The sequence below is a fragment of the Pongo pygmaeus genome, chromosome 1, assembly GCF_028885625.2.
Source record: "Pongo pygmaeus isolate AG05252 chromosome 1, NHGRI_mPonPyg2-v2.0_pri, whole genome shotgun sequence".
In the NCBI taxonomy this organism is placed as follows: domain Eukaryota; kingdom Metazoa; phylum Chordata; class Mammalia; order Primates; family Hominidae; genus Pongo; species Pongo pygmaeus.
This window is the reverse complement of record NC_072373.2, coordinates 69,691,596-69,718,871: the sequence shown is the minus strand read 5'-3', so window position 1 is coordinate 69,718,871 and position 27,276 is coordinate 69,691,596. Positions and strand designations below refer to the sequence as shown.

The following is a 27,276-nucleotide window of genomic DNA, read 5'->3' as shown; positions in this document are numbered from 1 at the left end:
ACTCCTTTGTCATCTTTCCCAATTTTCCATCCTCCAGAGGGCCTCCGGGGGACCCTGGATGCAGCATAATCTTTATGTGGTTTGGGGTTCCACAGCCAGACCCTGTCTCTCCAGAAAACACCCATGTCAGCCTGTGCCCTGGTCCTTGCTTCTTCCATTTCTCAATGACTGTGTCTCCATCTCCCTCCTTACACACACACATGTACATCCTCATGGCACATTTTCAGTCCTGGGGTATCTCAAAAGCAACAGATCAAGCAAACCTGACAAGGTCTCTCAAAGTGATTCTTTTTTTTGGAAGACAGAATCTCGCTCTGTTGCCCAGGCTGGGAGTGCAGCCGCACGACCTTGGTTCACTGCAACCTCCACCTCCTGGGTTCAAGCAATTCTGCTCCCTCAGCCTCCCGAGTAGCTGGGACTACAGGTGCCTGCCACCAAGCCTGGCTAATTTTTTGTATTTTTAGTAGAGATGGGGTTTCACCATGTTGCCCAGGGTGGTCTCAAACTCCTCAGCTCAGGCAATCCACCTGCCTCGGCCTCCCAAAGTACTGGGATTACAGGCATGAGCCACTGCACCCAACCCAAAGCAATCCTTTTAAAGAACTTTAGGAAGGAGGTAGAGATGTGTGATGAAAGGTGAGCTGCCTCTTCTGAAGTCAGAGGGTGGGAGCGGGGAAAGGGGTACTGGCCCCCATGTAGGTTGTGCTCTTCTGCCAGCTTAGGGAAGACCCAGGGAAGAGGTCTGAGAGGCTGGCCACCTGATGCCACCCTAAAGGCTCAACACCTCTTTTCCTCCACCCCAGCGGGGTGCATTCTGGCCCTCACCTGTCTAGCATATCCATTTGGACTGTCACTGGCTGGGCTCCAGCATCAATACCATGTTTTTGTTTGTTTTGTTTTGTTTTGGGTATGTTTTGTTTTGTTTTGGAAACTGGGCCTCAGTTTCCTCATTTTAAAATAAGGAGATTGGGTTAGAGATGTAGATGGCTTCTAAGGTCTCCCGAACCCAAGGCTTTCTGATTCTTTCATTGCTTTTTAATGCCTGCTCTAGAGAGGAAAGAGCACATCTTCCCCCTTGGTCGTGACTTGTCACAGTTCCAGACTTATAGCTGTTGGGTTCTAATCCCCTCAGCTCTCAGGGGACCAATAAAAACCACATCCAGTCAGTCTGGGCCTGCCCCAGCACGTGGAGACAACTGGTCTCAAAGCAGCCCTTCCCAGTCCCCCTCCCCACATGGCCTCCTACCCACTCCCAACTCTGTTTGTTTGTTTGTTTGTTTTTTGGAGACGGAGTTTTGCTCTTGTAGCCCAGGCTGGAGTGCAATGGCGCAATCTCAGCTCACTGCAACCTCCACTACCGGGGTTCAAGTGATTCTCCTGCCTCAGCTGGGATTACAGGTGCCCGCCACCACACCCAGCTAAATTTTGTATTTTTAGTAGAGACGGGCTTTCACCATGTTTGCCAGGCTGGTCTCGAACTCCAGACCTCAGGTGATCCGCCCGCCTCAGCCTCCCAAAGTGTTGGGATTACAGGCGTGAGCCACTGCACCTGGCCTACTCCTGATTCTTAAAAGAGACAGGAAGCAAAAACAAAACCAAGCACCCAAGGTAGGTCAGATGAAGAGCCAGGGTTAGATAACAAGAGCAACATCCTTTGAGACTAAAGGTTTGGTTGACTCCCTTGGAGGGCTCTGTGTGGAAGCGGAGGAGGGCGGGATGGCTGTACCTGCAGCACTGCATCACCAGCGTCTGGCGTTGCCAGCGGTTTTGTCTTATTTCTGCTGGCTGTGCAGAGTGACTGCCAGAGCTGTCTCTTGCAGGCTGGAGGAGATTGATGGATTCTTTGCGAGAAATAATGAAGAGTACCTGGCCCTGATCTTTGAAAAGGGAGGCTCCTACCTGGGTAGAGAGGTGAGCTGCCCTGAAGTTCCCTGCAATTCCTGGATAGCCATGGAGAGAGAGCCCCAGTTTGGGAGCAGGGCTTTTCCTGCCAATTCTGGGGTCTTGGCTGCCTGGGTCTTTTAGCCTGGCATTGGCCTGACCCCTGCTGGGAGCCATGGGAAGTGCAGGAGCTGGACCTTTGCATTTAAAAACCTTGCTGTTTATTCTTATCTCCTTCACGGAAATCAAATATGACACCTGCTGTTATTGAGCATTGGACCAGATTGCTGACACATGTAGCTGCTAATTCCCAAAATTAATAAAGGTGATCAAATAGCATGCCCAAGATCACACAGCTAGTAAGTTGGTAGAAGAGGGCTTTGAACCAGGTCCGTCTGGCTCCAAAGCCAATGTTGTTTCCACAGTATCCCACTCCATGGGATTGGAGTGAAATATTTGGGAGGGAGGGAACATTAGCGACGCCCTAGCCCCACCGGAGGAAATGGGATCCTTTACCCAGGTGCCGCTCTGTCTCGTGGGGTGTCCGTGAGCCAGCTCCCTGGCGCTTCCGGCTGGAGTGCCCTGTCTAGAGAGCAGGGATGATTACCTTTCTCCATAGTATTGTTGGGAAAGTCAAATGCAGCAGTTTATGTAAAGGGCCTGGATTGCAGCTGAGACATAGTAGGTGCTTTATAAAGATCCATTCCCCTCGCTTAATGCAGAGAGCTCACCATTCTGCCATTGGTTCATGGACTTCTCCATAGACCACTTGTGAGCTTTTCCCAGCTGCAAAGGTGGGACGTGCCAGTGCATGGGAGATGCTCCAAGTCAGTGCAGGGAGACAGGCATGAGGGTAGGCATGAAATTAAACTGCACTGTCGGCCTGAGTGATTTTCCTGCTGAAACTCAACAAGCACAGCTAAGAGTCTGAGCTGAAGCCAGATGCTGTCTCCAGGCCTCTCAGCCCTGAGAGAGGAGGCACAGGGGCTGGGGAGGGGAAAGACAGCTTGGCTGAAGGAGTGCCTGACCCTCTGGGGTCCCAGTTCATGCCTGGGGTCATGCCTGTTATGTAGAGGTGATAAATGGTGATTGGAATCAGGTCTTCTCTCTCTCCTCCCACCACAATCCCTTGAGTACCAAGGGGCAGGGGTCCCAGTGGTTGGAGCCAAGTGCCCCATGCCCACGCAGGGGTGCTGAGCGTGGGATCAGTGGCTAAGGGCCCAGGTTCTGGAGCCACACTAAGCTGGGATTTGTAGCACAATTCAGGCATATGCAAGCTGTGTGATCTGGAGGCATGGTTTCACTTCTAAGCCTCAGTTTCTCCAGCTACAAGATAGGAGCTTTATTTTTATTTATTTATTTATTTTATTTATTTTGATTTTTTTGAGACAGAGTTTCACTCTTGTTGCCCAGGCTGGAGTGCAATGGCACTGTCTGGGCTCACTGCAACTTCCACCTCCCAGGTTCAAGCGTTTCTCCTTCCTCAGCCTCCCAAGTAGCTGGGATTACAGGCATGCGCCAACATGCCTGGCTAATTTTGTATTTTCAGTAGAGATGAGATTTCACCATTTTTAGTCAGGCTGGTCTCAAACTCCTGACCATCCGCCCACCTCGGCCTCCCATAGTGCTGGGATTACAGACGTGAGCCACTGCGCCCAACCAGGAGCTTTATTTTTAGTATTATTATTATTATTTTGAGATGGAGTCTCGCTCTGTCGCCCAGGCTGGAGTGCAGTGGTGCAATCTTGGCTCACTGCAAGCTCCGCCTCCTGGGTTCATGCCATTCTCCTGCCTCAGCCTCTTGAGTAGCTGGGATTACAGGCGCCCGCCACTACACCAGTCTAATTTTTTTGTATTTTTAGTAGAGACAGGGTTTCACCATGTTGGTGAGGATGGTCTTGATCTCCTGACCTTGTGATCTGCCCGCCTTGGCCTCCCAAAATGCTGGGATTACAGGCACGAGCCACCGTGCCCGGCCTGGGAGCTTTATTTTTAAGTAAACACTTACGTACCTACTATGTGCTAGTCACTGTTACAGCATTTTAATAAAATTGACCCCTTCAGTTCTCAGAACAGCCCCCCTGAAGTTGGTGGTATTATTATTATTGTTGTTATTATTTTGCAAGTAAGGAAATTGGGTCCGGGAGAGGTTTGGTGCAGTGGGGCCAGGATTCCAATGCAGGCAACTGTAGTGTACGGCGCCGCATCTCTTCGTCTCCTGAGAATAGCTGCTATTTTAGTGTTTCTCTGAAGATAAATGAAGCAATCTGTGTGGACACTACATAATACCTACGCAACACAGGTTAGCTAGTGCTTTCTCTTATTTCTTTCTAAAAAAAAAAATGATGACTGATAAGTGTATTTTTCTGATTTGGAGTCTAGATAGGAAGCTTTATAAATATAAGAATAAAGGCTAGGGGGCGCCACCTGCTCCATGGTGAGGAGTGAGACGTCAATAACAGAAGCCCGTGCCTGCCATTTGCAGATGGTCCGATTATGCTCAGAACTTCTCTTCCCATTTCTAATGTGGGGACATTGTCATTCTCAACAAGGCCTTGTGTTGCCTTCAGAGAGCCCCACGTTAAGAAACGTTTTCAGATCTTCTTATAACTATACACATTAACCAAAGGGCCCCTCTGACTACTGCACATACTGGGCTCAGAGTTAGCCTGCTGTTGAGAAGTTTACCCAATTCCAAAGGTTTATTTTGTTTGTATCCTACCCATGAAATTTGTTACCATATGTATTTGAACGCAATAAAATCACAGTTCTTTAAACATCTGTGACTCAAGCTTCCATAAGGAAGACTGCTTTTGCCCCCAACAATTGATATTTCAAACAAACAATAAGTAGTAATTTCTAAAGGGATATTTTCCCTTTAGAAAAATGTTATGAGAAGGCCCTGGGGAATCCTGGACATCAGAGAGCAGTCTTGGGGTGTGAAGGTCTTAAAGACAAGAATGTGCTGGCTCAGTGCAAAAAAACAAATGTTTGAGAATTAAAATGAAACCACATTTTATTGTGCTTTTTACAAATTGCTTTCATTAGAAAGAAAATGCTACCTAGTTGGGACTGTTGTAGGAAATTAAAGCATGTGTGGTGTGCACAGCTCCAAGGCCTCTCCTCCTGGGCAGTGATTGGCACTTGCAAGAGTGTCTCTTGCGTATCACTGTGGTCCACTGTTTACGGGTTTAGAGTCTGGAAGGAGCACAGCTGCCATCTGGGTGCCTTCACAGGGCACCGAGCTGGGACTCAGCCCTGGCTCCCTCTATCCGGTGGCCTGGCCCCCAGATGTCCTGCTGTCCCTGCAGGTGGCTCTGGACCTGTCCCAGCACAAAGGCGTGGCAGTGCGCAGGGTGCTGAACACAGAGGCCAATGTGGTGAGAAAGTTTGGTGTCACCGACTTCCCCTCTTGCTACCTGCTGTTCCGGAATGGCTCTGTCTCTCGAGTCCCCGTGTGAGTATCCTGTCTCCTGGCGTCCCCTCTCCTCCCTCCCTGTGCTCATCCTTCTTTCTTGCCCAGAGGGGCTGCCCGCCTTTCACAGTGGCCAACATGTTCTTTCTGAAGAGCCCCCTGCAGGAGAAGCTGCAGTCTGCTGTCTGCGGGGCCAGCGCCTCCACCGTCAGGAGCCTGGGCCTGAAAACGCTGACCCTGCTCCGCAGCTCAGAGACCTCAGAGGCCTCAGCCCCCTGCACCTAGTGTCGCCTCCACCCTCATTACGTCCCCACCACAGCCCTGGCCCTCTTCCCCACCCTCTTCTGTTCGTAGGCAGACTCATTGGCAGGCTACAGGCCTGGCAAGCACTCAAATATGCCTGATCCTCCCTCTCTTTGGTTTTCTAATTGCAGAAAAGTTCATTAGCAGCCAGACAATAGCCAGTTCCAAAATGCCGAGAGAAAACAATCAGGCCAGCCTCAGCCCCTCTGCCAGGCTCCTGCTGCTGAATGGCCCGTTAATGGCACCAGATGGTGCCTTGGTGCCCTCCGTGGGCAGATGATTGATGTCAGCCAGGCCCTGCAGGCAGGAGCGTTGGGCCAGGGAGGCAAGGCTTGCCTGTGGTGCCTGTTGAGCTGCTCCTCTGGGCCCTCAGTGCCGACCCACACGGCGCCGGGCAGGGTGGCCACTCAGCCTCACCCTGGCCCAGATCACCTGCTAGAGGGCCCAGGAGGCATGATGCCACCAAGGACAGGGAGGCACTCACTTTCCGGATGGGCCCAGAAAGTGCCAGTGATGGTGGGGAGAGAAGGCATTGTCTCCTCTCTCGGAGTTGGTGGAGGGGAAAATTGTTTGTGACGATGCTGCCTCCCAAGCCATCTGCTCACTGAGAAACCCAGGATGGTGGAGTGGAAGGAAGCCGTGTGTCCCATGCCAGCTCCCCTGGGGCGGCCCTCACGCTGCTGCTGGACCCGGCGTCTCTCTGTGCAGGGTCCCTGGCTGTGGGTGAGAGGGAATATGCGCTCAGGAGGTATCTCGTGCTCTGGAGGACTCCTCCCTGTTGGAAGAAAGAAAGAAACCAAAAAGACTGTAAAAAGATTTAGAGAATTCTGGAGGCTCTTTGTCATTGTTGCTACCTGTTTTTTTAAAAACCCTGTATCAAACTCCCTGGACTTCTTAGGGGGTAATGTCACTCATAGTACCTCAAGGCGAGCTTATGGATGGGCAGCTGCTGTTTTGAACCTTGGGGTCCTTGGGGAAGGGAGTCACACCCCGCCGTTCCTGTCTGTGGGCACCGGGCTGTCCCATGCCTATCCATGCCCCGCCTGGAGCCAGAGGGCCACTGGGGGAATTCTCAGGCCCAACTGCCTTACCAGGTGAGGTTTGACATCAGGCTGGTGTCAAAGAGGCTTTCCAGAGCATGTGCAGTGATTAGAAAGGTCAAAGCAAGGCCTGGGTGCCGTCTTCTGGCCTCACGGAGGACAAGATGGAATCTCGTTCACATATTTAATAAAACTTTCTGTCTGATGAGCCACCTGCTTTCTCTTCTGACATTGGTTAGCTCTAATCTTGTTCTCTGCACTTACTGCCTCTCCTCCCTGGTTCTGTGCCCTCACAGGCTCATGGAATCCAGGTCCTTCTATACCGCTTACCTGCAGAGACTCTCTGGGCTCACCAGGGAGGCTGCCCAGACCACAGTTGCACCAACCACTGCTAACAAGATAGCTCCCACTGTTTGGAAATTTGCAGATCGGTAAGGCCACGCCTGGTTCTCCTCACATCTTCTCCCTCCTCTGATCACAGACCACCACACCTTCACATACACGCCCTCTTGCTCATTCTTCTTCCTTGTCATACGCTTAGCGTGTACATTCTGAGCCAGGCTGTCCCCCACCCTGGGGGCTGGCCATGCTCAGGGGCCTTCGATGTGTGGGAGCGGCATTTAGCTGCGGTCCCTCTGGTGTCTGTTGCGGGGCCAGGGCTGACTGGGGAATGAACACCTTCCACGCCCATGCTCCTTCAGCTTAACTCTGCTCACAAATGGGGAATCTGCGTGGAAGGACACTCTGAGGCCTCCAGACCAACTTCCCACCCAAGCAATTATTTCTGCAGTCAATATTTTTGAGTACTCACTATGTGCTAGGCACTGTGGATGCAGATATGTACAGGCAGATGCAGTCCCTGCTTGTGCAGCCCCTACGGCATCCCTTCTAGGAAGGCACCCAACCTCACTTGAATGCCTGTGGTGTCAGTGAGCTCACTGCCTTTTCAGGTCACCTGTGTGTGTGCACAGTCATAAGCATGAGAGCGCTGCTCTTCTCTCTGAGGCTCCTTGCCCTTTCTGTTGTGGTTGGGCAGTGAGACAGAGCTGTAGACCTCCTGCACTGGTACCAGCCGCATACCAGGTGGAAATGTCTGACCAGGGAGCTCAGAGCTGGCCAGGACAGTGCCCCTCACAAGGGGATGCATGAGACAGTGGGGGAAAGGTGATTGCAAGAAGGACTTTGCCTCCTAGCATGAGGGACTTTAAGGGTGGAAAGTGCCAAATGGAGAGACTTTTAGTAGATCAAAGGAGAAGGAAAGAGAGAGTGAGGGGTAGTGTGATCATTACGATCATTCCGTCATTATGAATGATCTTCGTAATCATTCGATCATTACAATTATGCAAACCATTGACGTTCTTGTAATAGCTTGGGCTGGTGTATGTACCAGGCTCTGTGCTGGGCACCTTCCCTGTGTTACCTCATTCAGTCATGGGGCCACTTCTGGAGTCAGGGCACAGGAATGGAGAGGTAAACTGAGGCCCAAGGACACCAAAGTGGAGCACAGAGGAGACCTTGCCCTGAGGGGAGCATAGGCAGCCACAGTGTGTACCCCGTTAGTTGACCTTATTGGCTGTTTCCAACCTCAGGAGGTAGCGGGGGCAGGAGCAAGTCGTGTGTTTTACAGGTGAGCTGACTGAGGCCCAGGAAAGTCAACTGAGTTGCCCAAGCTCACAGAACTAGCTCACAGTCAAACTGAGGCCAGAACCCGGGTCTCAAGAGACAGGGGAAGAGGCACCCAACTTTCCTGGCCCCTGCCATCAGAACCCTGAGCCTGGACCCCAGCATGATGGGCCTGGGGCCAGCATGGAGCCTCCGGCCCTTCCGTGAGGGCTGCGGAGAGGTGTGAGATGGGCCCACCTGAGACGTGAGGTCCGGCAGCTATGAGCACATCAGCCCTGAAAGAAATACAGGCCCTGCTTCCCGTCCTGCCCCCAGGCGCCATTTCCCAGCCTTGGTGGGCAGCTGAACCCTGGTCTTTCAGAGAGGGCCCAGTTTTTCCAGAGCCATGTTGTGTGTGTGAACCTGCTGGTCTGATTATGTCTAGTGGTCTTGGCTCAGAGCCGGCCTGATTAGTGAGTTGCAGGAGGGGCTGGCTGTGGGCCTGGAGAGAGAAAACTCCTACTCCCTGCCAGGAACTGCTGAGAGTTGTTTACATTTGTGCTTTTATTTGATCCTCTCAGCAACTTACCTGTGAGCAATGTGTTATTATTCATATCTTACGGATGAGGAATTGAGGCTCAGAGAAATTAGGTAATTTACCCAAGGTCACACAGCACATTTCTGGCAGAAGCCAGTGGTAACTTACAAGACTCTGTGACCATCAGCAGTGCCCCTTCTTTTCTCTCCCTTTAGCCCTGGATGCTCCTTGCAGCCCCTGCACCATGGTTAATACTCCTTTCTCTCTCTATCTCCCTCTGGGTCCTCAGCTCCAAGATCTACATGGCTGACCTGGAATCTGCACTGCACTACATCCTGCGGATAGAAGTGGGCAGATTCCCGGTCCTGGAAGGGCAGTGCCTGGTGGCCCTGAAAAAGTTTGTGGCAGTGCTGGCCAAGGTGAGTAGGGCCATGGCTTCCCTTGTCTGTGCAATTCCACGGATGGTCAGTGTGCGTTCCTGTAAGCTGGGCACCCCATCAGCCCCTCCCTCCAGAAGCCCATGGTCTGGCTGGACACCTGGACCCACAGCTCTCTCTGTCCACCATAGGTGATACCCTCCAGCCTCAGCCATACCCCACACCAGCCCCACACTGCCAGGGACAACCCTGCCCCATGCAGCAGTGTGGGTGGGACACAGGGCCCGTGCCCCTCACCTGGGGATATTTCCAGCTGATTCAGCGACTGTGGCTCTGCCTGCCTGAGTCCTCAGTCAGAGCCCCAGTGTGGCTTCCCACCCCTTGCCGTGGTCACTGGGAAAGCAGGACCCCTAGGACACCCTGGCGAAGGAGAGGATGCTCTTCTGATACTCCTTGCTTCCCTCCCAGTCTGACCCAATCCCTGGCCCTGGCCATGCCTTCCTTATTCCTTTATAGTTTCCCCGGGAAGATGGCTACTCCACGAAGGGTAGCTCCTATTTATTGAGGACCTCATGTTTGTCTAGGATTTAATCCTCTTAACTACTCTGCGAGGCGGGTGGTTTATTTTGTCCACCCCGATTTAAGAGGCCGAGGGAGCTCAAGTGCCATGCCTTTGTTCTGCCAGCCCGGAGGTGTTCTGGTCAGGCCTTGAGCCTGCGCTCCTTCCTCTCTGAAGGTGAGAGGTGGCTGCCATTCCCTCTCTGCGCCCTTCCCTTTGGTTCCAGATCCTGGCCATTGCATCCCTGCTGGAAAGCATCCCTGCTGGAAACCCAGGACTCTGCTCCTCAGTACTGCTGAGTCAGATGCGGCTCTGGGCGCTTCGGGTTTGGCCGCTGGCTTAGCCTCCCTTGGCCCTGGGGCCCGGATCTGAGCCTGCCCTCCTCAGTGCGGGTCTGCAGGAAGCTGGGGCTGCCCTCGGGTGATTTGTGCCTCTCCTTGGGGACTTCCTGCCAGCCTGATCCCTCCTTCCCACCTCCCTGACCTAGCCCCCTGGCTTGGTCACATGCATGCGTGGTGACACTGAGAGGGCCTGACAGGGACGTTTCAGCCTAAGGCAGGACAGTCGTTGGCCCCTCGCTGAAGTCCCATGCAAAATGAGCCCTTGTTCTTCAGTCCATTGCCATAATAGAGACCTTTCCTCCAAGGCTGAGAGCTGTTTGGTCCTCACAGTGCAGGGGCCTGGGGTTGACAGCCTAGAGACTTAGAGGGGAAAAGTCCAGAACGGTCCCATGTACGGTCCCTCCTCCTGACCCATGAGGGAGAGCCCCCAGCATGCTTTCCCGGCATGCCTCAGACACCCCACCACCCTAGTCCAGTACTCTCCAAAGGAGTCACCCTAGGAAGATCGGCTTGTGTGTCGCTCACATCTCTCAGCTGTGCTCAAACCTGCTATTTTCTTTGTCCCCAGTGGGGCTGTTTGCAGCCAGTATGGTGGAAAAGAATGAGATACAGAAAGTCCCTGAGCTGGGCAGAGGCATCACCCTCTTTGTGCCTGCTGAGTCTCTGCCTTCAGCAAGGGCTGGGAATGAGCTTGAGATGAAGGTGCCTGCCCTGCCAGAGCCAGGGCCCTCAGGGCAGGGCTGGCAGTGGGGTGGAGGACAGAGGGAAGCCAGGTATGCCCAGCAGTAGCAGCAGAGGCATTGGGGGCACGGGCCTGGAGACCCTCTGTTTGGGTTTTGCCTGCACATCCCCTGGGGTCTGCAGAGTATTCTGGTCCTTGCCTTGCTTGGGTAGCTTCTTCCTGAATAGTAGTATCCTAGCAGCTACCATTTCTTCAGCCCTGCCGGTGCCTGCAGTGTTCTTTGTATATTAGCTCCACATTCTGTTTCTCAGAGCAGATTCCACAGCATGGCTTCTAGTATGATCTCCGTTTCATAGAAGGTGAAACAAAGCCCCAGAAAACTAAAGCACCTTGCCAGGGTCCTCCAGCTAGTGAGGGGCTGGGCAGGGAGCCACACCCACTCGCATCCAGCCCATGCCCATTACCACCAAGTGCATGGTGCTCAGAGGCCCGAATGCCTAAGGGTGCCAGCGCACACTGCTGGCTCCCCCTGGCGAGCTGCCAGCCCTGCGAGTGCCCGGTCAGTCAGGAGGCCCTCTGCATGTCCTGCTTGTGCCCTCCCACCCGGCCTTTCCTGGCCCGTGCTCCCTCCTGTGAGCAGCTGGCAGGAGCGGCCACTGGGTGGCGTGTGGGCACCAGGGTTTCCTTGCTCCCAGTTGTCCAGAGCTCCTTAATTCATCCATCCTTCTGGCACTGTCACCTTAGAAGGCGGAAGTTTCTAAGTCGGGATGATGGCGAAGGTCAGTGAGAAGTGCTGACTTCAAGCTGTAAATTTGTGTATGAGTTCCAGAGGCCCGTGTGGGCTCACCAGGAGGGCAGGTGTCAAAGCGTGGTCTTTTCCAGCCACTTCTCACTCTGGGGGAAGGTGTCCAGCCCAGTGTTTGATAGGAATATTTAATGGCTTTCTCAGAGGAATGGATCTGTTAGCAGGTTTTCCTGTTTAGTTACCATTCGTGTCTCCAGTATCCTTCTCCTCTCAAATGTTTGTCTTTGCTTTCTTTGCTGTGAGTTTCTCAGGGTCCTCATCCCCTTGGCCAGCCTCTTTGTGGTTTTATCTGACCAGCTCGCTGCTGTGCCCCTCTTTCTCCTGCCCTCTGCCCCTTGTGCTGTGCGTGCGTGCGCACGCACACACACACACACACACACACACACACACACACACACACACACACACACACACACACACACACACACACCCTTGGCCAGCCTCTTTTTTTTTTTTTTTTTTTTTTTTTTTTAAATTTATGAAGTATTTATTGATCGTTCTTGGGTGTTTCTCAGAGAGGGGGATATGGGAGGGTCATAGGATAATAGTGGAGAGAAGGTCAGGAGATAAACACATGAACAAAGGTCTCTGGTTTTCCTAGGCAGAGGTCCCTGCGGCCTTCTGCAGTGTTTGTGCCCCTGGGTACTTGAGATTAGGGAGTGGTGATGACTCTTAAAGGGCATGCTGCCTTCAAGCATCTGTTTAACAAAGCACATCTTGCACCGCCCTTAATCCATTTAACCCTAAGTTGACACAGCATATGTTTCAGAGAGCATGGGGCTGGGGGAAAGGCCATAGATCAACAGCACCCCAAGGCAGAAGAATTTCTCCTAGTCAGAACAAAATGGAGTCTCCTATGCCCACCCCATTCTACACAGACACAGCAACAATCTGATCTCTCCTTCCTTTCCCCACACTTCCTCCCCTTCTCTTCAACAAAACCGCCATTGTCCTCATGGCCCGCTCCCGATGGTCGCTGTCTCTTTGGAGCTGTTGGGTACACCTCCCAGACAGGGCAGCCAGGCAGAGGCGCTCCTCACGTCCCAGACAGGGCGGCCGGGCAGAGGCGCTCCTCGCTTCCCAGACGGGGCCGCCCGGGCAGAGGCGCTCCTCTCCTCCCAGACGGGGCGGCCGGGCAGAGGCTCTCCTCACATCCCAGACGATGGGCAGCCGGGTAGAGGCGCTCCTCACATCCCAGACGGGGCGGCCGGGCAGAGGCGCTCCTCACTTCCCCGACGGGGCCGCCCGGGCAGAGGCGCTCCTCGCTTCCCAGAAGGGGCCGCCCGGGCAGAGGCGCTCCTCGCTTCCCAGACGGGGCTGCCCGGGCAGAGGTGCTCCTCACTTCCCAGACGGGGCCGCCCGGGCAGAGGCGCTCCTCACTTCCTCCCAGACCGGGTGGCAGCCGGGCAGAGGTGCTCCTCACCTCCCAGGGGGCGGCCGGGCAGAGGCGCTCCTCACCTCCCAGAGGGGGCGGCCGGGCAGAGGCGCTCCTCACTTCCCAGACGGTGTGGCGGCTGGGCAGAGGCGCTCCTCCCTTCCCAGATGGGGCAGCCAGGCAGAGGCGCTCCCCACTTCCTCCCAGACGGGGTGGCGGCCAGGCAGAGGCGCTCCTCACTTCCCAGAGGGGGCGGCCGGGCAGAGGTGCTCCTCACTTCCTCCCAGACGGGGTGGGCCAGCCTCTTTGTGGTTTTATCTGACCAGCTCGCTGCTGTGCCCCTCTTTCTCCTGCCCTCCGCTCCTTGTGCTGTGCGCGTGCGCACGCACACACACACACACACACACACACACACACACACACACACACACACACACACACACACACACACACACACACACACACACACACACACACACACACACACACACACACCCTCATCCCTGGAGTCCTTGTGGTTTTAAAGTGCTGATACTAATCAGATTTGAGTTGACTTATTGTCAGAGTAGCTTTTCATGCTCCTCAGAGACCACTGGGAGTTACCATCAAGATCTGGATCTTGGCTCTGAGCCCCTGGCCTGGCTGATCCTCACTGGCAGCCCATGGAATCCAAATGAAAGGTCTCGTGCCCACCTAACCCAGCTGGCCAGTCAGTTGGCAAGTCAGCTCTATCTGAGGACCACCCAAAGACAGGACTGTGTGGCCCAGGGCTCCCAGCAGCCCTGGCAAGGGGCACAAGTGCTCCAGCCTTCCTCCCAGTGGTGGCACATGGTCGGGGGGTGCTGCACAGGAGCCCGAGGTCTGAGAGAGGGAGACTTCCAGGACCCCACCCCACTTAGAGCGAGCACCTTCCCTATCCCGTCTTCTAGCCTTACCAGGTGTCCCAGAGCAAAGGTAGTACAGAAGTCACATTTGTGTCTTAGTTAGAATGTTTTCCTGGTGGTTTTGGAACTTTCCACAACCTCCTCCCCACTGCCCTCCCCCCACCACCCCCCGCCTTCTTCTGCATAGCTTCCTATTATCTGCAGGACGGGGAACTTGGGGAATTGCTTTTCACTCTCCAGCTTCCTCTTGTTCCTCCCCACAGTATTTCCCTGGCCGGCCCTTAGTCCAGAACTTCCTGCACTCCGTGAATGAATGGCTCAAGAGACAGAAGAGAAATAAAATTCCCTACAGTTTCTTTAAAACTGCCCTGGATGACAGGAAAGAGGTGAGTCTGGGAAGCAAATAAAGATCTCTCCATCCTCCATATTTATGAGAGTGCAAGGGGTTAACCCTGTCATTTCCGACCTTCTTCACCAGTTTGCACCAGGGAGTCAGTGATCTTGGTTGGGTCCTTCCATTAATAATCAATAAATGACTATTGATTGAGCTCTCTATGCCGCACATCTCATTTAATCCTCATAACGTTAGTGGAAGGTAGATATTCTCCCCATTTAGCAGATGAAGAAACAGTACTTTGAAGAGATTAAGCAACTTGTCTGGGATCATGGAGCCAGTAAGTGGGCTGGGATGAAAACTTGGTGAGACACCAGAGTTTTTAACAGCTACCCTGTGCTGCCTCTTAGTGTGTGGTGCTGCTCAGCATGGCCTCCCTGGCCCTCTCCAGGGCACCTTCTGGGCTCCTGCTCATGCTGCTGTTTGCAAAAGTGGGTCACTGCAGCCAGCAGAGGTATAAAACCTTGTAGACCTGTAGGGTGTCAAATCTTGAAGGGACCTCAGAGATAACCCCCTTGTGTTACAGCTGGGGAAGTTGAGGCTGGAACGGGATGGATAACGCCCTTGTGTTACAGCTGGGGAAGTTGAGGCTGGAACGGGATGCAGCTTGATCTGGGTCACAGATTTTTAGGTCTGCTGCTGCTTCAGTGGGTGGAGCTGGTGAAAGGGAAATGCCACCTTCGAGGTGATAGACTGAGGGACCTCATTTGTCTTAGGGCTGTCTCCTAGAAGCTTCTCTCTCTGCTTCTCTCATCCTTTTCCTTCTCCATATGTGCACTCACACTCGTGTGTCCCTCAGGGTGCCGTTCTTGCCAAGAAGGTGAACTGGATTGGCTGCCAGGGGAGTGAGCCGCATTTCCGGGGCTTTCCCTGCTCCCTGTGGGTCCTCTTCCACTTCTTGACTGTGCAGGCAGCTCGGCAAAATATAGACCACTCACAGGAAGCAGGTACGTCCAGGGCCCGTTCACCCCACTGTGCCTCTGACCCTGCTCTGTTCGGCCCTCCAAGGGGAGAGGGAGCAGGGCAGCTCCCTTGAATTGCCCCACTGACTCCCAGCTGCCAGAGGATGGGGAGAGTCAGCCTTGGGGCTCTGGCTGGATTGCTGTATCTGCAGGTAGCCCCACATGGCCAGAATAGAACCGATCCCAGGAGGGAGCAGACTTTGGGAATTCAACCAGTCCTGTTCTCAGCCCTGGGAGCTCTGGGGCTGAGGCCTCTCCCTGGCTTTCTCCGGGCTTATAGTTTGCTTTGCTTTCAGTCTTCATGAAAAAATTGTGATTCTATTTTTTTATACTCTTAACAAAGAAAAAAACATGTATTTTACAGTCTACATAGCTGATACATAGCAGGCACTTTGAGCAATTTTATTGCGCTTCCCACTGAAAAACAATTTCCTGGGGGAAGTTGGGGAAACACATTTCCCCTGCTGCCTTGGATTGTCCACAAACTGCACCACCATGCTCTCTGGCCATGCTGCCCCACACCTGCTTTTGAAGACTGAAAGGATGCACATCCAATTCAGTCCACACTGATTGAGGAACCAGGTTTATACTAGGCTGCGGCTTGGCTTGGAGGATAGATACATGGGTGAAAAGGGCGACAGTGCCCGCTCTTGGTGGACCTCTAGCGTGAGGCAGGGGGACAGAGAGAGGCCTGCAGTGCACCAGGGCTAGGGCCGTGGCGGAGAGAAGGATGTGGGGGTGAAGAGAGGGCAGGCTCGACGCCATTGGGAAGGGGCCCGAGGCCTCACGGGGTGAGTTGAGGGGTGATGGGTGAGTAGGGATTCCGCCAGGAGAGGAGCATCCCAGCAGAGGGAGCAGCCTGTGTGGAGCCCCGTGAATCAGAGGAACTGCCAGGCAGTGGTGTGGAAAGCCAGTGTGTATGGAGCATCTCCACCATGCCATGTGGCGCTGCAGGTTCCGGGGACACAGCAGCATATGAGACAGGTCCCTGCCCCCACAGGGCCATTATCTGAGTGGCAGAAGACAGACACAGAGGGATGGCTTCAGCCATGATGATGAATGCTGAGGAAGACAAAGCAAAGCAGTGCCGGAGCGGGTGCTGTCTGGAGAGGGGTCTGGGGAAGGCTTCCCTGTGGAGGGCCCGGTGCTGGGACCCACGTGGAGAGGAGAAGGCAGTGTGGGACGTCTGGGAAGAGAGTCTCCCAGGCTGTGTTGGTGTCCTTGGGATGCACTGACAAATGTCAGGCTGGGGCTCAGACAGTAGACGTCTGTTGTCTGAGTTCTGGAGGCTGAAGTGCAAGGTGGAGGTGTCGGTGCTGGTTTCTTCAAGCCTCTCCTTGGCTGGGTGGTGGTCATCTTCTCCCTGTGTCTCCATGCAGTTGTCCCTCTCCCAATCCATGTCCAAATTTCCTCTTCCTGCAAGGACACCAGTCCTATTGGATTAGGGCCCACCCTAATGACCTTATTTTACCTTCATTACCTCTTTAAAGACCCTGTCTCCACATATGGCCACATTCTGCGAGGCTGGGGATTAGGGCTTCAACATAGGAATTTGGGGGGACATAATTTGGCCCATAGCGCAGGCCGGAGACCAGCAGGTGCAAAGGACAAGCCTGGTGTGTGGGCAGCACTGAAAGAAGGCTGCTGTGGCCGGAGGGAGGGAGGTGAGGCTGCAGAGAGAGGCCGGGGGCGGAGGTGAGCGCTCATGGGCTCAGAGGCCTTGGCGAGGGCAGGGTTTGGAGGTTGGTTATGGCATTTTGAGAAGCCACTGGAGAGGCTAACGGAAGTGACAGACAGTTAACACTTTAGAAATGTGGAGGATGGGCTACTGCAGGGCAGGGGGAGGCAGGGCGGCTGAGGAGCAAGCTGCGGAGCTCGCCCAGCAGTGGTGGTCGGGCCTGGACTAGGGTTGTCAGTGTGCCCCTGGAGGAAGTGGTCAGATTTGGGGATATGTTAAAGGCAGAGCTGAGGGACTTACTGATAGATTGGAGGAAGGGTATGTGGGAAGCAGGACTCGGGTGGTCTCCAGGGCTGTGGGGCCTGAGCCTCTGGTGGATGACAGTCCTGTAAGCTGAGGAATCAGGGGCTCGGGGTGGGATGGTGGAATCAATGGCCCGCTTTGTGTCAATAGACCTCCCAATGGAGGTGTGCACAGCTGAGTCTGGAGTTCCAGGGAGAGGTGGGGAATAGAGAGATCAGCTTTATAGTCGTTAGTAGCATCAGAGCTCAAGCTGTGGGACTGGATGAGCTCCCTGGTAGGGAGATAGAGAAGAGTGCTGAGGACTGAATCCTGAGCATCAAACCACCAGCAAAGGAGGCTGAAAGGGGGAGGCCGTGGTGATTTCAAGGGGGCCCCAGAGTCCATTGTTTCAAGATGGAGGTGTAGTCACTGGGGCCAGTGCTGCTGGAGGTGGTGCAAGATGAGGACATCTCTAGCAAGGGCTGTGTCAGTGGCGTAGTGGAGATAATGGCCTTGTTGGATTCGGCTGGAGAGAGACCAGGAGGCAAGATTCTGGAGATAATGAGCAGGAACTGGGGCATGACTGGGTTAGAGCGAACTTCTTTATGATCATCCTTTTCCCCAGTTGAAATGATCCCTTATCAGGGGATAAATGGATGGCGCAGTAAAGAAAGAAAACATTAACGGGAGTGAAATCCTGGAGGAGGTGAGGAGTGGGGCAACCCAAGCAGCAGCGGAGACAGAGGCTGAGCACCGCCAGGGCCGGGTGGGGAGGTGGGCACCTGTGCTGGGTGCAGAAGAACAAGCTGAGAGGGCAGAGGAGAGAGAGGCAGGCGTGGGCTGCTGCGGGTCTCACCTTGCCAGGAGTGACAAGAGAGTAGGGTGCCAACGTCCTGCTGTGTGGAGGGGTAAAAGCAGGAGATTGGCTTCTAAAGGCCTGGGAGGTTTGCGGTAGGAAGGAGCGAGCTTGGAGGCAAGCATCAGCAGCCCTGGAGCCTGAGGGTGAAGGGCTTAGGAGGGGCGTGTTGGATTAGGAGTGGTGTCTTCAGCGGGGAGCCTGGTTTCAGTTAGAGCAAGAAAGTGGGGCTGGTTAACAGGCCTTTGCTGATGCCAGTACAGAGGGCCCAGTGGGTGGGAGGGGGTGGGGGGAATGGAAGGAGAGAGCGAGGAGAGATGGAGACAAATGGGAAGGGCATGTGCAGGCCAGGTCCAGGCCCGAGGGAGGTGAGGCATGGCGAAAGCAAGTGGGACAGGCAGCATGAGTGGGCAGGGAAGGAGGGGCCAGGGGCTAGGGCGGTGGCCGTGTGGCCCCTGCTGACCTCTCTCACCATGTCACAAAAAGCCTGAGTGTCCTGCCGAGGAGTGTGGACTTTGTCCTGGGTGTGAGTGACAAGCACCCAGGTTAGTGGCAGGGAAGGGGATCCAGGTTTAGGAGTTTTGGGGGGATGGGGTCTCCTGTAAAGTGACCATGGCAGGTAGAGAAGTAGACAAGGGGACACTGGGCCTCTGCTGGCATAGGCTGGGGTGTGCGGCACCTGTGCAGGGGTGGCCAGGGCAGGATGGGGGACGGCAGGGTGGCCTGGGGAGGCAACGGCTGTGGGGCTGGCAGCCTGAAGGGCTGGTGCATGGCGTCTCCTCTGCCCTGTAGCCAAGGCCAAGGAGGTCCTCCCAGCCATCCGAGGCTACGTGCACTACTTCTTCGGCTGCCGAGACTGCGCTAGCCACTTCGAGCAGATGGCTGCTGCCTCCATGCACCGGGTGAGGAGTCCCAACGCTGCTGTCCTCTGGCTCTGGTCTAGCCACAACAGAGTCAATGCTCGCCTTGCAGGTAAGGAAGAGCCATCCCCAAGGCTGGAATCACCTGTGGGGGGACGAAGGGGTGAGGATACTTTGGAGTCTTAGGCCAAAAGTTGGGGAAGGGACACTCATTGTCCCCTCAGTCACAGCCCAGGCCTGTTAACCAATGCCAATATCATCAGCCCCATTTTTGACATGAGGAAATCAAGGCTTTGACACTGTAAGACCCTGGTCTTCCCATGCCGTTGCTCACTCTTTCCCTGCTCTAGGGCCCCTCTCTAGCCTACTAGGGTCCCTCTCCCGCCTCCCCTGCTCCGTCTTCTGGCTGTTGGCCCCTTACTCAAACTGCTAGCGTGGAGGGAGCTGGGGTTCTCTCTCCCTGGGAAGGGTCTGATGAGAGAAGGGGCTGGAGGAGACCAGGTCATTCCTGGAAATATCAGGCACCGGCTCCCAGGAGGGAGCCTTGCCCTCTGTGTTCCCTCATTATGGTGCTTCCTTTTCCTCATCAGGAGTCTGATGGCTCTAACAGGCAAACACATTAAACTCCAGGGAGCTGGGTCAGGAGGGAGCCATCTGTGGACAGGAGGCGGTCTGTGTGTCGGGAGGGAGCGGTACACGTGGCTGTGACAGCCTCCCAGGGGCGGGAGACCAGGGCGGAGCCGAGGTTAAAGGAGCTGAATGGAGCAGGTGGTGGTGCAGTCGCCTGCACTTGATCGTGGTCTCCTGGGGCCTCCTATCGAACTTTGAAAGGAAGACATGTGCCTGTCTTCTTCCCCCCGCCCCGCCCCTGCCACCAAATGCTCCATTTGACCCTTCAGCCCCTTGAACTCGGCAGGCTCCCAGCTGCCGCTGGAGGGCCAGGAGCCTGGGCCTCTCCCTGAGAGGCCAGAAGCAGGGTGGTTCCCTCCCCTCTCTGGTGGGGTCCTTTCAGAAGAAACTCATAATTACCAGGCACAAGCTGAGAGCCCCCTCCGCAAGGCCTGATCACTGTGACTCATGACTGGACCCTTGACTCTGCTTGTTGTCCCCTCCCCAAAATAACCATTCTGACTTGCGTGCCACTTGCTGCTGCTCCTGCTTCCTTGTAGCCAACAACTTGTCCCCTATTAAAACCTTTAGGAGAGCTGCTTCCATAGAAGGGATGGGCTGATGCATTCCCTGGGCAACACTGCGTGAGGGTCTGGTGGCCGTGGCTCACTTTCTGGGACTCATCCAGAGGCTGCCTAGAGGGCTGGCCCCACCTGGGGTACCAACAGCCTGCAGCCCCCACAGTATCCTGACTCTTCCAAGTACCCCTCAGGTCTCCCCCCAACTACCCCTTGGAGCCCACCCCTACCCCAGAGGGCTGCTGCTGGGTAAAAGCAAGGATTGCCATGAGCAGCTGCCTCTTGCTTGAAAACACATTTTCCCTCGAATTGACAAAGTAACCTATTTGCACAGTTTGTATAATTTGGAAAATGTCAGAAAAATGCAAAAAAAGACAAACACGAGCAGACCAACCAAAGACTGCAAAGCAGATCAAAATGAGTACTCCTGCCCTTTCCTGTGTCTGGTACTGGGGTAAAGGCTGGTTGTAAACTCCACATAGCAGGACAGTGGGTCTGGCCAACACTGGGAAATGACTGAGATGGCGCTCTTCACGCTTCCCTGGAAAAGCACGGAGGGCTGGGGCTGAGGGGTAGGTGGATCTGCCTCCTCCTCCATGCTGCCATCTGTTGAGCTCCCACTGTGGGCTAGTGTTTGTAATCTGTATTTTCTAATTACCCATCCTCTGGAAGGGCAGTGGCGAGCCCTTTCTGCAGACAAGAAAGCTGGCGTTCTGAGTGGAGGAGTGTGGTCTGGGCTTTTGAGTGGGACTGATGTCACCACCAGCCTGTGTATGCTTCCCTCTGTAGGTGCCCCCAGCGAGGACCCCCAGTTCCCCAAGGTGCAGTGGCCACCCCGTGAACTTTGTTCTGCCTGCCACAATGAACGCCTGGATGTGCCCGTGTGGGACGTGGAAGCCACCCTCAACTTCCTCAAGGCCCACTTCTCCCCAAGCAACATTATCCTGGACTTCGCTGCAGCTGGGTCAGCTGCCCAGAGGGAAGCACAGAATGTGGCAGCCGCCCCAGAGCTGGCGATGGGAGCCCTGGAGCTGGAAAGCCGGAATTCAACTGTGGACCCTGGGAAGCCTGAGATGATGAAGTCCTCCACAAACACCACCCCAGATGTGCCAGCTGAGAGACCTGAGGCAAGTCGCCCCCCGAAGCTGCGCCCTGGCCTCGGAGCTGCACCAGGCCAGGAGCCTCCTGAGCACATGGCAGAGCTTCAGACGAATGAGCGGGAGCAGCCGCGTGGGCAGTGGCACTTGAGCAAGCGAGACACAGGGGCTGCATTGCTGGCCGAGTCCAGGGCTGAGAAGAACCACCTCTGGGGTCCCTCGGAGGTCAGGCGCGTGGGCCGCAGCTCCAAGCAGCTGGTTGACATCCCTGAGGGCCAGCTGGAGGCCCAAGCTGGGCGGGGCCGAGGCCAGTGGCTGCAGGTGCTGGGAGGGGGCTTCTCTTACCTGGACATCAGCCTCTGTGTGGGGCTCTATTCCCTGTCCTTCATGGGCCTGCTGGCCATGTACGCCTACTTCCGGGCCAAGATAAGGGCCCTGAAGGGCCATGCTGGCCACCCTGCAGCCTGAACCACCTAGGGAGAAGGCGGGAGAGGGAGCTGCCATCTCTAGGCTCCTCGAGCCCCCTGACCCCATTCCCTCCCCTCCCACCCCTTGCTCCTTGTCTGGCCTAGAAGTGTGTGAAATTCAGGAAAACCAGTCGCTCCAGTGAAGCTTCTTGGGGCTGCTAGGACAGAGAGCTCCTTTGACACAAAAGACAGGAGCAGGGTCCAGGTTCCCCTGCTGCGCAGGGAGGGCAGCCTTGGGCAGCAGGCATAGGGCAGCTCAGTCCCTGGCCTCTTAGCACCACATTCCTGTTTTTCAGCTTATTTGAAGTCCTGCCTCATTCTCACTGGAGCCTCAGTCTCTCCTGCTTGGTCTTGGCCCTAAATTGGGGCAAGTGAAGCCAGAGGAGGGTCCTCCGAGCTGGGTGGGCTGGAATGGAACTCCTCACTAGCTGCTGGGGCTCCGCCCACCCTGCTCCCTTCCGGACAATGAAGAAGCCTTTGCACCTTGGGAGGAAGGACCACCCAGGGCCTTCTATGCCTGGCCAGCCTCCAGCTCCTCAGACCTCCTGGGTGGGGTTTGGCTTCAGGGTGGGGTTTGGAAGCTTCTGGAAGTCGTGCTGGTCTCCCAGGTGAGGCAAGCCATGGTTGCTGGGCTGTAGGGTGAGTGGCTTGCTTGGTGGGACCTGATGAGTTGGTGGCATGGGAAGGATGTGGGTCTCTAGTGCCTTGGCCCTGGCTTAGCTGCAGGAGAAGATGGCTGCTTTCACTTCCCCCCATTGAGCTCTGCTCCCTCTGAGCCTGGTCTTTCGTCCTTTTTTATTTTGGTCTCCAAGATGAACGCTCATCTTTGGAGGGTGCCGGGTAGAAGCTAGGGAGGGGAGTGTCTTCTCTCTCCATGTTTCACCTTCCAGTGTGCAGAAGTTAGAAGGGTCTGAGGGGGGGGCAGTGCCTTACACATGCTTGATTCCCACGCTACCCCCTGCTTGGGAGGTGTGTGGAATAAATTATTTTTGTTAAGGCAAGCATTGGTGTGTTCTTTAACTTGCTGCTTGGAGACCTAGTGTCCAGGTCTGGACAGAATGCACAGAGACCAGCCTCACCTGGAATGCAGCCAGACTCGATGTCCCTCAGCACACACAGCTCCTGGCCACAGACTGCCCATAGAGCTGTCCGCACCCAAACCCCATGGCCTTTTCATGCACAGGGACAGGCCTCTGGATGTGCAGCCTTGCCACCCCCTGCCCCAATCCTCCCTGAGAGCTCCTGCCTCAGTGCCCTGGGCTGGTGAGGGAGGAGCCTGTCTGCACCTGCCTAATTCCAGCTCCTCCAGGAAGGAAGGGCTTGTTTGTCAGAGCTGCAGGGCTGGCCACTCGGTGGGGAGGAGTCAGCCAGGATTAGAGAGCCTGCCCCTAATCTGGCCTGCTGGGTTTTACAAGGATCAGAGCCGCTGATAATGAACCTCATTAAGGGGGAGCAGGAGCCTCAATCTGATTTGGTTTTTCTCTTTGACATCTTCACTCTGCTCAGATGGCCTGGGCGCTATGTGGATCAGGTCGGATGCCAAGGCCACTCCTGCTATGGGGCAGCTGGGGCTGGGGAGGGATGGCAGTCTCCCTCCATGTTTCCCTCGACCTCTTTAGCTGCAGCGCCTTGCTGGGCTCCTGGGTTGGATTCCCTCTCTGTGCCCCTGATCCAGGCACCCATCGGCTCCATCCTCCTGGTTGTGCTCTGTACCCCCTGCTCCCTTGGGCTGGCCCTGGCTGGGGGCCTGAGAGACAGACAGGAACCCACAATCAGGAGGCAACCCTGACCTGCAGGAGGAAGACAGAGGCTCCCAGGGCCGGTGCTCTGTGTGGCCACTGCACCAAGGCCACTGAATAAGCCTGCCCCTCACCCCCTAAGGGCTCCTTGCCCAATGCCAAGTGCAGGGGATTTCTGTCTGCAAGCCCTGTGGCTCCAGTGACGGTATTTCTAAAGCCAAAATCAGTTACCTAGAATTAGCGCTACGTTGGAAACACTGTCGCAGCAGCCAGGGCTGCATAGCGTGTAGCCCAGCCTTCAGGCCCACGGAGTGGTGTGGACCTCCCACCTCACAGCTGCCTCTGGCAGCCGAGCCTCTTTTCGCCCGGCCCCAGCCCCTCTGGTTGATAAACGGGTGGGCCTCCTCAGCAGCGCGGCTGCCTTTCACTTGATTTCCCCAGGGCTCTCGGCAACATCGATAAACCAGCCTCGCCCACCAGCTGGGCCCTCCCCCACCCAGTCTGCCAGGCTGGGAGCTGGGGCTTGCTGAGGCTTGAATGCCCTTCTAGATGGCTTCTCTAGAGGCTCTCCTGGCAAGAGAGGGTCCCAAGGGGAGCCCTGCAAAGCAAAGGCTCCTTGTCTGGGGCGGGATAGAGAATCTTGCCTCTGTCTGGCGTGTTACCTACTGGGGGCACAGGAACAATTTCCTCAAGGAGACAGTGGCATGGAGCTTTGAAAGACGAGTAGGTGTTAGCAAGGAAATAAGGAGGAACGGGGGTTACGGGCAGAGGAGAAAGCACATGCCAAGTCAGCAAAGAAAAGTAGAATTCAAAAACTTTTAAAAAATGTTATTAAGGATTTTCACAGTGCTGCACTGGGCTAGAAACTGAAGCTAAAACAGACGTGGTCCCTGCTGCTATGGGGCTTCTGTTCTAGAGGCAAGGACAGGTTGTGATGAGGGTTCTGAAGGATAGAGACCAAGCAGGGAGGGTGTTGGGGAGGCTTCTACGAGACCTGAAGGATGGGAATCCAGGAAGTGGGAGGGGTGGGGGTCGAGGCTGGAGGGGCCACAGGGCAGGTGTAGAGGGACTACAGCTCTGAGGGGCTGCTCCATGCAGCATTCTTGGAGGTCCAAGAGGGGCAGCCCCACCTTGGGCCAGGCTCCTCTCCAGCAGCCTTGGTATCAGGTGGGGGTGGGAAGACCCCTGATGCAGCCTGTCCTCTGGGTGTGGGGGTGGAGGAGAGGGCTCCAGGGGACCCAGCCAGCCTTGACCCTGGAGGAAAGTCAGGTGGGCTCAGAGAGAGCCCTTAAATTTGGGCCCTGGGTCAGGGTGGGGTCAAGTCCATCCTTGAAGAGAATGGACTCTGGAATCTGACGTCTGGGTTTGAATCCAGCTTCCAACACTCACTGGCTGTGTGACTTTGAGCAAGATAACTTATCCCCTTGTCCCCATGTGTCATTGGAGATAAACTACCCACCTACCAGATTGTTGTACCATGCTGGGCAAACACTAAGTGCTTAATAATGGTAGCCCACTGATCATGTCATGTCGTCTCCTGTCTTCATACCTGAAAACTCAAGGGGCTGTGTTGTGCTTGGGGGGTGCCGTTCCCACAGGATATTCTGTGAAGGGTGTCCCTGGAGCTGGGCCTCCAGGTGGCAAGCCCCAAGCCACCCTGACAGGTGCCACCATCCAGAGTTGAACTGAGGTGTTGAGTGGAAAGTGCCTCCCCACCCCCATCTGCCACAGTAGTATGGATTTCCTTCATGAGATGGGGCTCCTAAAATGCCTGAAATGTGTATGCTGTTGGAGAATTGATGTGTACGATTTATTGAACTTTGCACTCATTTAAATCTCATTTAATCCTCCAACAACGCAAGATGAAGAAGCTGAGGCTTAAAGAGATTAAGAAACATCCTATCCCCTTTACTCTCACCAAAATAAATACATTTGCCCTATTCTCCCAAATGGTGAGAGGTAGATCTAGGACTTGACCCCAGATCCCACCCCGCTCAACCCTGGAGCTGCAGTCTCTACACCTTCTAACACATGTGATTCTGTTTCATGTCCTGTTCCATCAGAAGAGTTACAGACTTTCCTGAGACTTTATGTGGTGGTGCTGCTGGGTGCCAGCCCTTATTCCCTCCAACAGTGGCATTAACCACTGTTGGGTATTGGTGTCAGGGAGCGGGGACACCCTGAAGGAATCCACCTTTTCTAGAGCTCTCGCTCCATTCTCTGTATCGAGGCCGAAGTGCCCTGTCTCAGGTCCTTGTTTTTAGGCCTTGTTTGAAGGAGGAGAGGAAACCAGGTTCGTTGGGTGTGACCTTGGCTCAGCTTGTGTGTGAAATGGCGGCTGCAGACTTAGTTTGCGGGTCCCTGCTAAATTCCTCTCCCTCTTCCTGGGATTCCCATCCATGTATTGCCAGCTCCATGTAGAGTGGAGAGGAGAGGTTTTTCCTGCAGGGCCTTCCAGAGAAAGGATTCTTGGCCAAAGGAAATCACAGCCTATAAGATTAATATCCTGATAGAATCCCAGGCCAGGTGTGAGAGGGGAGAGCTCACTCACACCAGCCTGACAGTCTTGAGGCAGAGCACCCCATAGGCCTCTGCAGCCCCATCACTGCCTCATTCTCCCTCAGGTGCCAGGGAAGCTCCAGGGTGGGCCCAGTATCCTTCCACAGCATCCCTCCTCTTCCCCTTCAACACCCCTTTCACCCCTCCCTCCACCTCCTCTGAAAGGAAAGGCTGCTCCTTGGGCAGGGTGATAGGATTCCCACCCCTAGCTTTGAGAACTAAACCAAACTTCAAGAGGAGCAATTTAATCTTCATACCTGACTCTTTGTCCCTCCTCAGGCACGCTGTTGTGTAGGACAGAGCCCTGGCTTCTCCTGGGTGTCACACCTGGCCTGTCTCTGACCCTTGCTTTTCCTTTCTCTGCTGCCCTCGAGGGTCATTCACACCCAAGAGGGTAAGAAGCTGCCCTCTCGTCCCTTCCTCTCCCACCCCGGGCCTCTGCCCTCTGCCTGGCCCCAGCAGCACAGCCTTCTCCATAGAGAGGGGCCAGGCCATGGGATCCCAGTTCCTGGGGTCTCGGTGACACAGTTCACTGTTTGCTGCAGAGGAGGCCCCACTCACAGCCTTGGCCTCTGCCCTGCAGAAGAATTCCCTGTAACTCACCCACCAATGGCCGTGGGAGCCAGTGGCCTCGGTGAGGGTCAGTTGGACTGCATAGCCGTCAGCTGAGTCTCTGTGGCCACCCTCACTGGCCCCATCACTCCAGGTTTCACTGCTGCCCAGGGGGGTTGTGCCAGGCCTGGGTCACAGTGGAAGAGAGTCTGGAAGTCACAAGGCAGAGGAGGAGACCTCTGCCAATGTGAGAGAACAAAGTTAAGGGGCAGTCCATGGGGGCATTGACCTTACTTAGGAGGACTCAGGGAACATCTACAGACTCTAGGGCTAGGGTGAGATCCTCCTGATAGCACTAGTAGCTCCAGCTGCTGCTTTGGCAAGACTTAGTGTGGTCTGTATACTGAGAGAGCAAAAGCTCTTTTCCTGGGGCTGCATGTTCTTCCATAGGAAAGTGGGCTTCAGGTGCTGCCTATTAAACCTCCTGCCTCCCCTGCTGCAGTGCTTTGATGCCTTTCACCTGTGTCTGTCTGTGAGCCTCGGAAGAGCAGCTCACATTTGGAAGGGGCTAAAATTTTTACCTAGTTTGAATCTGCTCTGCAATGTCCCCATCAAGTTCTTAACCATCTCAGGTTCCAGTGGTCACAGAGTTCTGCCCTGGGGAGGGAGGAATTGCTTAGCAAATAATGTTGAGAATAGTGATTATTTGGGAGAAAATTCAGGTAAGATCTCACCATCATACCATATACCAAATACCATATACCAAATACCAAATACCATATACCATATACCAAATACCATATACCATATACCAAAATACATCTCAGTAGGTTAGTAAGCT

General features: G+C 54.8%; 1 protein-coding gene across 4 annotated transcripts in view; it reads left to right on the top strand.

Moving 5' to 3' along the window:
- QSOX1 (quiescin sulfhydryl oxidase 1) overlaps positions 1 to 22,586 on the top strand; it is a 299,134-nt gene extending 276,548 nt beyond the window's left edge. Inside the window, exons 5-13 of one of the 4 annotated variants that reach the window (XM_054479444.1) lie at positions 1,821 to 1,911; positions 5,193 to 5,338; positions 6,936 to 7,070; positions 9,069 to 9,198; positions 14,066 to 14,188; positions 14,996 to 15,143; positions 18,767 to 18,946; positions 20,811 to 21,148; positions 21,882 to 22,586. In XM_054479444.1, coding sequence (XP_054335419.1) covers positions 1,821 to 1,911; positions 5,193 to 5,338; positions 6,936 to 7,070; positions 9,069 to 9,198; positions 14,066 to 14,188; positions 14,996 to 15,143; positions 18,767 to 18,946; positions 20,811 to 21,148; positions 21,882 to 21,890 — 1,300 coding nt within the window. In that variant the 3' untranslated portion in view covers positions 21,891 to 22,586. Of the gene's footprint in view, positions 1 to 1,312; positions 1,912 to 5,192; positions 5,339 to 6,935; positions 7,071 to 9,068; positions 9,199 to 14,065; positions 14,189 to 14,995; positions 15,144 to 18,766; positions 18,947 to 20,810 lie in introns of all 4 variants that reach the window. The other 3 variants (XM_063651605.1, XM_054479433.1, XM_054479434.1) reach the window with 3 other exon arrangements.
- The last annotated feature ends 4,690 nt before the right edge of the window (positions 22,587 to 27,276 follow it).